This window comes from Lagopus leucura, unplaced genomic scaffold (genome assembly GCF_019238085.1).
Source record: "Lagopus leucura isolate 7727_CA_CO unplaced genomic scaffold, USGS_WTPT01 35110-0_obj-0_obj, whole genome shotgun sequence".
Classification (NCBI taxonomy): domain Eukaryota; kingdom Metazoa; phylum Chordata; class Aves; order Galliformes; family Phasianidae; genus Lagopus; species Lagopus leucura.
Window position 1 is genome coordinate 1 of NW_024969356.1, and position 7,734 is coordinate 7,734.

General features: G+C 66.4%; 3 protein-coding genes across 5 annotated transcripts; all 3 read left to right on the forward strand.

Annotated features, from left to right (window-relative positions):
- Positions 1–124: 124 nt before the first annotated feature.
- On the forward strand, positions 125–633 carry LOC122194114 (cyclin-dependent kinases regulatory subunit 1; the record flags this gene model as incomplete). Its single annotated transcript, XM_042895037.1, has 2 exons — positions 125–252; positions 332–633. Coding segments are annotated over 2 exons (181 nt in total), but the record flags the coding sequence as incomplete, so codon positions are not given.
- Positions 634–983: 350 nt separating this feature from the next.
- On the forward strand, positions 984–3,990 carry FLAD1 (flavin adenine dinucleotide synthetase 1). Of its 3 annotated transcripts, XM_042895036.1 has the most exons (7): positions 986–1,146; positions 1,522–2,281; positions 2,619–2,766; positions 2,876–2,974; positions 3,053–3,242; positions 3,608–3,681; positions 3,766–3,990. In XM_042895036.1, the coding sequence occupies exons 1-7, from the start codon at positions 1,015–1,017 to the stop codon at positions 3,899–3,901; spliced, it is 1,539 nt and encodes a 512-aa protein (XP_042750970.1). In that variant the 5' UTR covers positions 986–1,014; the 3' UTR covers positions 3,902–3,990. The 3 variants fall into 3 exon arrangements, 2 of the variants coding, with proteins under 2 accessions (XP_042750969.1, XP_042750970.1); XR_006183045.1 differs by having other exon boundaries at positions 984–1,146; positions 3,053–3,681; positions 3,766–3,790; XM_042895035.1 differs by lacking the exon at positions 3,766–3,990 and having other exon boundaries at positions 984–1,146; positions 3,053–3,691.
- Positions 3,991–4,229: 239 nt separating this feature from the next.
- Positions 4,230–7,314, forward strand: LOC122194115. The gene is given in 6 exon segments (XM_042895038.1): positions 4,230–4,414; positions 5,061–5,149; positions 5,152–5,511; positions 5,514–5,816; positions 6,091–6,495; positions 6,965–7,314. Coding segments are annotated over 6 exon segments (1,656 nt in total). The 3' UTR covers positions 7,279–7,314.
- The last annotated feature ends 420 nt before the right edge of the window (positions 7,315–7,734 follow it).

Genomic DNA, 7,734 nt, shown 5'->3' on the forward strand with positions numbered 1-7,734 from the left:
GTCTGAGCCTGAGGGGGAAAGGGGAGGAACAACGATCTGGGAATGGGAGGGGGATCTGAGCCTAAGAGGGGGGGAGGGGGGTGCACCGGGAGAGTGCCCCCGGCTGAGCAGCCCCCGGCCGCAGGCATGTGATGCTGCCCAAAGACATCGCCAAGCTGGTGCCCAAAACCCACCTGATGTCCGAATCGGAGTGGCGGAACCTGGGCGTGCAGCAGAGCCAGGGCTGGGTGCACTACATGATCCACGAGCCAGGTGAGTCCCGTATGGCTGCCCTATGGGATGTGAGCTCCCATCCCACAGCCCAGCCTGACGTTGTGCTACGTCCCCACAGAGCCACACATCCTCCTCTTCCGACGGCCGCTGCCCAAGAAGCCAGAGAAGTGAGCGTTCCCTGGGCTGGCCGCAGCCTTCATCTGCCTGGGCTACAAAGCACCTTCATCATCACCATCATCCTCCTTCTCCTCCTCTCTCGCACCCTCTGTTCCTGGGAGCTTTCCCGGTTGGGGCAGAGCCACTGGGTCCCTAAGATGCTCATGAACTCAGTGCCATCTGGGCACCTGCAGCAGCTCAGCTCCGGGCACCGCGCTGTGGGGACGGGGTTCTCAAAAGCTTCAATAAAAGGATATTTGGGAACTGCTGTGTGCTGCTGTTCTGCCTTTGGGGGCAGAGGGAGGGAGGTGGGAGGCAGGAAGAGCTCCCGGTGCTCAGGAACGGCCCTCCCTCCCCCGGGTGGTTCTGGTGTAGCCGTGACCGGAGAGGGGGTGTTGGAAGGGTTCATAGGGCAGGAGGGCTCCGGGATAACGGGGCGGGGAAGGGGGGAGGGGAAGCGCACGTGTGTCGGGCGAGTCCATGGCGCTATGGGGGAAGGGGGAGCGGTAGGACCGCCCCCCGCAGTGGCTCTGTCCGCTCTCAACCAATCAGAGCTCGCAGAGCCTCGTGACGTACGTTCCTCCCGACCAATAGGAGCGCGGGGAGGTGGCGGCGTGGCGGAACCGGTTCGGTTCGGCGGGGTTCATGCGGGTGGCGCTGCGGGTTGTGGGGGCTCTGCTCGGTACCGCGCGGCGGAACGCGGCCTGCAGAGCCATGGCCGGGTACAGCTCCGCCTCCACCGCCGGGATCATCATTATCGGGGATGAGATCCTCAAGGTGAGAGCGGGGTCTGCGGCTGGGGGCTGGGCCGGGCCTGGAGTCGGGCTGGGCCTGAGAGCTGCGCTCAGGGACTGCGGCCGGGGGTCCGGGCCGGGGGTTTGGGTCTGAGATTTGGCCTGGGGTTTGGGTCTGGGGTCGGGCCGGATGTTTGGGCCTGGTTTTCTCGCCTGGGGGTCTGGCCTGGGAGTCAGGATTGGGCTTCAGGCCTGCAGTCTGGCCTGGGGCTTGGATCTATGGCTCTGTCCTGGACTCTGCCCTGGTGTTTGTCCTGGAGTTCAGGCCTGAGGTCGGCCCTGGGGTCTGACCTGGAGTTTGGGCCTGGGCTCGTGCCTCAGTCAGGTCTGGTCTCACCACAGCTGCCCTTCCCCTTAGGGCCACACTCAGGACACGAACTCCTTCTTCATGTGCCGGCGGCTGCGTGCGCTGGGTGTGCGCGTGGCCCGCGTCTCCGTGGTGCCCGACGAGGTGGACGCCATCGCTGCTGAAGTGGCCGCCTTCGCCTCCCGCTTCACCTTTGTGCTGACCTCGGGGGGCATTGGCCCCACGCACGACGACGTCACTTTCGAGGCCGTGGCCAAAGCTTTTGGGGAGAAGGTGGCCCCACACCCGGAGCTGGTGGCCCTGGTGCATAAATTCTTCGGCAAGACGGACATGCAGTGCCCTGAGATGAAGCTGGCTCGCATCCCTGAATCCTCACGCCTCAACTATGGCACAGACCGACTCACAGGCAGTGCCTTCAAGTATCCTCTGGTCAGCGTCCGTAACGTCTACATCTTCCCAGGCATCCCAGCACTGATGGAACGTGCCCTGGATGGCCTCAGCCATCTTTTCCGCAGTGAGCAGACCTGCTTCCACTCCCGTGCCATCTACGTGGCAGCTGATGAGGTGCAGATTGCTCCCGTGCTGGATCAGGCCAACGCCAGCTTTCAGGACCGCGTGAGTTTGGGTTCCTACCCGGACTGGGCCAACAATTATTACCGTGTGAAGCTGACGCTGGACTCGGAATCGGAGCAGCACCTGGAGGAGGCACACGGCTTCCTGATGGAGAAGCTGCCGCCTGGCGTGGTGGTGCCATTGGTGACTGACTGCGTCTCGAGGGCTTCCACTGAGGTCTATGCCCTGGCTGAGTCAGGTACAGCAGCTGCAGCTGGGGTCCTTGTGCTGCTCCTGCAGACGCGGAGGGGCCGAGGCAGTGGCAAGAGCAGCCCGGGTGTGGAATTTGCATCGAGTTCTCTTTGGGGTTGGCACTCGTCCCCTTGCTGGGTAGGGGGATGGTTGTGCCTTAGGGACACGTGAGCTCTTGGCTTCAGGATGCAGTGCCAGCAGCAGCTCTGGGCTGTGCCTGGAGAGGAGATGAGCCCGCAGGGTGAGGCACTGCAGGAAGGAGCTGGGCCTTGGGGCTGAGCTGTGGCAGCGTGGCCTTGGGCAGGCACCAGCGCCAGCAGGCACCGACTGTCCCCTCCCAGCAGGCTTGGCTCTGGGACAGAAGGTGGCAGCAGCACTGAGGACTATCGAGGAGGCTTTGGAGCGGTACAGCCTAGCGCAGCTCTGCGTGGGTTTCAACGGGGGCAAGGACTGCACAGCCCTGCTGCACCTGGTCCACGCTGCCGTGGAGAGGTACTGCGGGGCGCTGGGGTTCCTCAGGGCTGCTCGGGGCTCTCTGCCCTGCTCTGCCTGCTTTGCCTCGCGTCTCTGATGGCTGCCTGTGGTGGCTCTCTCTCCCCAGGCGGTACCCGGAGAGGCAGGAGAAGCTGAAGGTGCTCTACATCCGCATCGTGTCTCCCTTCCCTGAAATGGAGCAGTTCATCCAGGCCACCGTGCGGAGGTACGGGGGGCGCTGAGGGCCAGCTGGGCGCAAGCGACACGGCCCGCCCCGATGCCAGCTGCCTGTCCTGCCCTCCAGGTACAAGATCCAGCTGTGCACGGTGGAGGGCTCCATCCGGGACGCCCTGCTCACCCTGAAGGAGCAGCAGCCGCAGCTGGAGGCCGTCCTGATGGGCACGCGGCGCACCGACCCCTACTCGTGCACCCTGACCCCCATGTGCATGACGGACCCCGATTGGCCCCAGTACATGCGGGTGAACCCACTGCTGGTATGCTGCTGCCATCTGGGATGGGGACAGGGCTGTTCCTGCTTGTCTGGGAGTGAGTTTGGAGTGAATCCTCATCCTTGGGGGCTTCTCTGCCCAGTTCTCCTCTCCTTAGGGCCTTGTTGCCCAGCTGTGGCCCTGCAGTGGGGACACCCACTGCTGCTGCCGGTGATTGAGGCTCATTCCTGCCCAGCTGTGGCTTTTGCCGTGTTCAGGGAGGGACGGATGCGCTCTGGGGCTCTGGGCAGAGGGCAGTGGATGCTGGCTGGGCTCCACACGTGCTGAGCTGGAGCCGAGTGCCTTCCCTGAGACAAGGGGCAGCCACTGCATCCACCTCTGCAGCGATCCCTGCCCAATTCTGCCCGCAGGACTGGACATACAGGGACATCTGGGAGTTCCTGCGCAAGCTCTTTGTCCCCTACTGCATCCTCTACGACAAGGGGTGAGTGTGGGGAGCAGGCAGAAGAGGGGCAGAGCACGGGGCGATGCCTTCCAGCCCTCCCACAGCCGCGCTGTCCCCTCACAGCTACACCTCCCTGGGGAGCATGGCCAACACAATGAAGAACCCAGCGCTGCTCTACACCGACGCCAGCGGCCGAGAGAGCTACAGGCCCGCCTACGAGCTGGAAAACGAGGAGGATGAGCGCACGTCGCGCCGGTGAGAGCTCGGGGAGCCGCGCTGAGACCGATGGCGTCCGCAGGTGTCATCCCCGCTGCTGGGGACAGCGCTAAATAAAGCCGCTGCGCTCTGCGTCTCGCCCGAGCTTGGCTGCGCCGCTCCCTTGGTGCTCTGCGGGGCTCTGGCAGGAGGAACGAGAGCGGCCGAGTCCGAACAAAAGCGACCCCAGGCGGTGCCTCCCCCCCCCCCCCCCTTCCCCACGTGCGCGTCATTGTGGCGGCTTTTGAAGCGCAGAGAATGGAGCAATTTCCAGCGCTCGCCCGGGGCTCCGCGTGGCCGCGCCGATCCCTCCCCGCTCAGATCCCGTTGCCATGCGTCTCCTACGAACCGCGACAGCCCGGCCACCGGGCACCGTGAAGCGGATGGCGCAAGCCGTGGCGCTGCCGGCACCCGGCGACGCGTCCCTGGGGCTGCGGCTCGGCCGCTGGGTGCTGCGGGTGCTGCGGGAGTGCGTTTACCTCCTGCTGTGCAGCTGGTGCATCCGGGAGCTGCTGGAGTAGGGCACGGCTCCTTCCCCACGGTGGGACCGCCGGGATGCTGGTGAGTGGTGGGGATCCGGTCACGGTGGTCCCGGGTGGCGGTGAGGGGTGCGGGGTTCCGGCTGCGGTGTTCAAGAAGTCGATAGGGTGAGGGGGAGAGATTTGGATGCGGTGGTGATGGAAGGGGGAAGGGTGCAGCTGCGATGCTGTGGGGGTGTGTGGGAGCCGGTCTGTGGGAGGTGGGGGGTGATGTGGGGGGTGGGGGGTGATGTGGGGGTCCCAGCGGCGGTGCGTAGTGAAGGAGGGGTCCCTGGCTGTGGTGCCCCTGGGGCTGCTCACCCTTCCTGTGCTTCTCTCCTCTCCCCAGGACTCTGTTGCCCCTCGATGGCTCTGTGCTGCCCGGTTTGGACCCGATGGACCCCCAGCACCAGGACCCGGCCCACCCTGAGCCCCCCCGGCGCCCCCCGGCCCCATTGTTGACCGCGGAGCGGTGCTGGGAGCCGCGGCCCTGCTTCCCCCTCCCCTGGGTTATCTCTGCTGTGACTCAGTCCCTTGTTTAGAGACTTCCAAGCCGTTTCCTGCCCCAACCCCACGCGCCCGCCCGGCACCACCGCCGCCGGGAAGCGACCAGAGCAAAACATACCCCCAGAATCCGGTTTGCAGCCCAACTCACGGAACAACGGGGCACCGCGACCCTCGGGGTCGATGGCGGGGGTCTCCGTGTGCCCAAAGCGCTCGGTGCCGGCCCCGCTGTGGGGCTGCGGGCTCCATCCCTGCAGGGAAGCCCCGTCCGTGGCGCACGCCTGGCGCCGGCGCGGCCGCCCTTATCTCGCCGGGAAGTCGGGAGCAGGAAGCGCGGCCCCGCGCGGGATAAGGGTCCCGTTTACACGATGGCTTTGTTATGGCACGAGTTCCCACCCTCACGTTGTGCCCGCGGGGGGGGGGGGAGGTTGGTTGTTGAGATGGCTTGGGGGGCAGCTGGGAGCCCTGATTTGGAGGGTTCGGGTCACCCCTGCAGCCCGCGCAGCGTTAGGAGTGGGGGCTTTGTGGGACACCCCGCCGCCCCCCTTTCCCGTGGGGTTGGGTTATGCGCCGTTACGCCGCGCTGCTCGCTGCCTCCTCGCTGCCCCCCAGCACGGGGTCACCGTGCCAACATTTGCAACGCTGTGGGCATCCCCTGCCCCACAACCCACGCAGCCGCCCCGCTGTCGCCGCGTCCTGACCCCATCCGCGCCACAACCCGAGGTCCGGACACACGAATCAATGAATTCCCCAAACGGGGAGGTCCGGGGGAGGGGAGAATCCCGGCACAGGAAAAAGCTCTGAACTGGGCGAGCCGCGGGCAGAGCGGTCCGGGCCGCCCCACAGCGCGGCCCTACGCGCGACCCCATCTCCTGGCACACAGCTCCGCCGCCCACCGTGAGTCTGACCCCACCCCCGGGGACCCCCTCGCAGGGGTCGTGGCGCGGGGATGCGTGGCACGGGGATGCGTGGCACGGGGACGGGGACGCTGCTCTGCACAGGGCTTCTATTGGGGGGCAGAACGTGACTTAGGGGGATGGCGGCGGTGGGCGCGCAGCGTGCGACGGATGGGGCGGCTCCACGGGGATGCGGCATCGCCCCGGTGGCGGCAGGGGGGACACGGTGCGATGCGTCTGAGCGCATCGAGTGACACCCGCGTCCCCATCCCCAGCTCTGCCCTTCTGCCCCATGTTCCGTTCTCGCCGTGCCGCGCTGCTGAGGCGGCTGTGGCGGCAGCGCTGCCCGACCCCCGGCCCCGAGGAGGGACCCGGTGCCCTGAAACCCGCGGCGCACGCCCTGTTCAAGAAGCTGAAGGACGAGGAGCTGGAGCTGCTGCTGCAGGCGGTGGAGAGCCGCGGTGCCTGGGAGTCCGGCTGCGTCTGGGTGCCGCGGGGGGCCAAGCAGGCGCTGCCCCCCCAGGTGCTGCTGTGCCGCCTGTTCCGCTGGCCCGACCTGCGGCAGCCCCATGAGCTCAAGCATCTCTGCTACTGCCAGAGCGCGGGGGGCCGGGGGGGCTGCGGGGATGCGGCCGCGCTCTGCTGCAACCCCCATCACTTCAGCCGTCTGGCTGCGCCCGGTGAGTGCCCCCCCCCCCCCGGCCCTCCTTGCCATCTGGGGGGTCCCCAGTGGCCGATCCCCAGGGTCCCTGCAGCTCCTGGGGTCCCTCCAGCCCCTGGTCCTTGTGGTCCCTCCAATCCCTGGTCCCTGGGGTCCCTGTAACCCCTTGGGGTCCCCGTAGCCCCTCATCCTTGTGGTCCCTTCAACTCCTGGTCCCTGTGATCCCTCCAGCCCCTGATTTCTGGGGTCTCCGTAACTCCTAGGGTCCCTTCAACCCCTGGTCCTTGTGGTCCCTCCAACTCCTGGCCCCTGGGATCCCTGCAGCCCCTGGGGTCCCTTCAAATCCTGATCCTTGTGACCCCTCCAGCCCCTGGTCCCTGGGGTCCCTCCAGCATTCGATCCCCGGTGGGAATGGGATCAGGGTATGGGGTGACATCTAGAAAACTGGGACGTGCTCAACTCCTCACTGCTTCCCATCCCTACTCCAGAGACCCCTCCACCCCCCTACTCGAAGTCCATCAGCCCCTCCTGGCCAGCTGAACCCAAGTCCCCCCAGCTCCTGGACTTCAGCTGCAACCACGCGGAGCGGCGCGGTAAGGGCCGAAAACGCGGTACCCAACAAAAAACCAGGCGTAGGACTGGGAGCCGACGTGGGACGAGGGCTTCTACTGGGAGGATCCACCCCCCCCTCAAACCCCCCCCCCCTTTTACCCCAGCACTCAGCTCTCCTGTTATTTTTGGCTGCTCCGGACTCCCCGCCGGAGGAAGCGCTGCCCACGGGGCCGCACACAATGTGCCTTGACGCACGCGGCGCGGCTCCAGCCTGGCTGCAAGCCACAAAGCCTCCGGGCTCCACCTTCTCATCTACCAGGGACCACCCCCCCCCCCCCCTTCTCCCCCCACCCAACCTTGGCACACAATGTGGCCCCCAGGGGGCTGCCCTGGGCATACGTGCCGCCGCTCAGCAGCTCATTGATTCCTGCTATCGCCCTATCCTGGCTGCAGAGCCATGGGGCGCTCCGTGTGTGACCCACGGGCAGCAATCCCCCGTGTGCCGGCATCCCAGTGCGTCCCTTGGGACCACCGTATGCAGAGGGTTGGGTGTAGGCATGTGTAGCCACGCAGCACCGTGATGATCTGCCATTCAGAGGGACCTCGAGGGGCTGAAAGGTGGGGCTGGGGGAGCCTGATGAGGTTCAACACAGCAAAGTGCCAGGTTTGGCACTTGGGCCGCAGGAATGCCAGGCATTGATGCAGA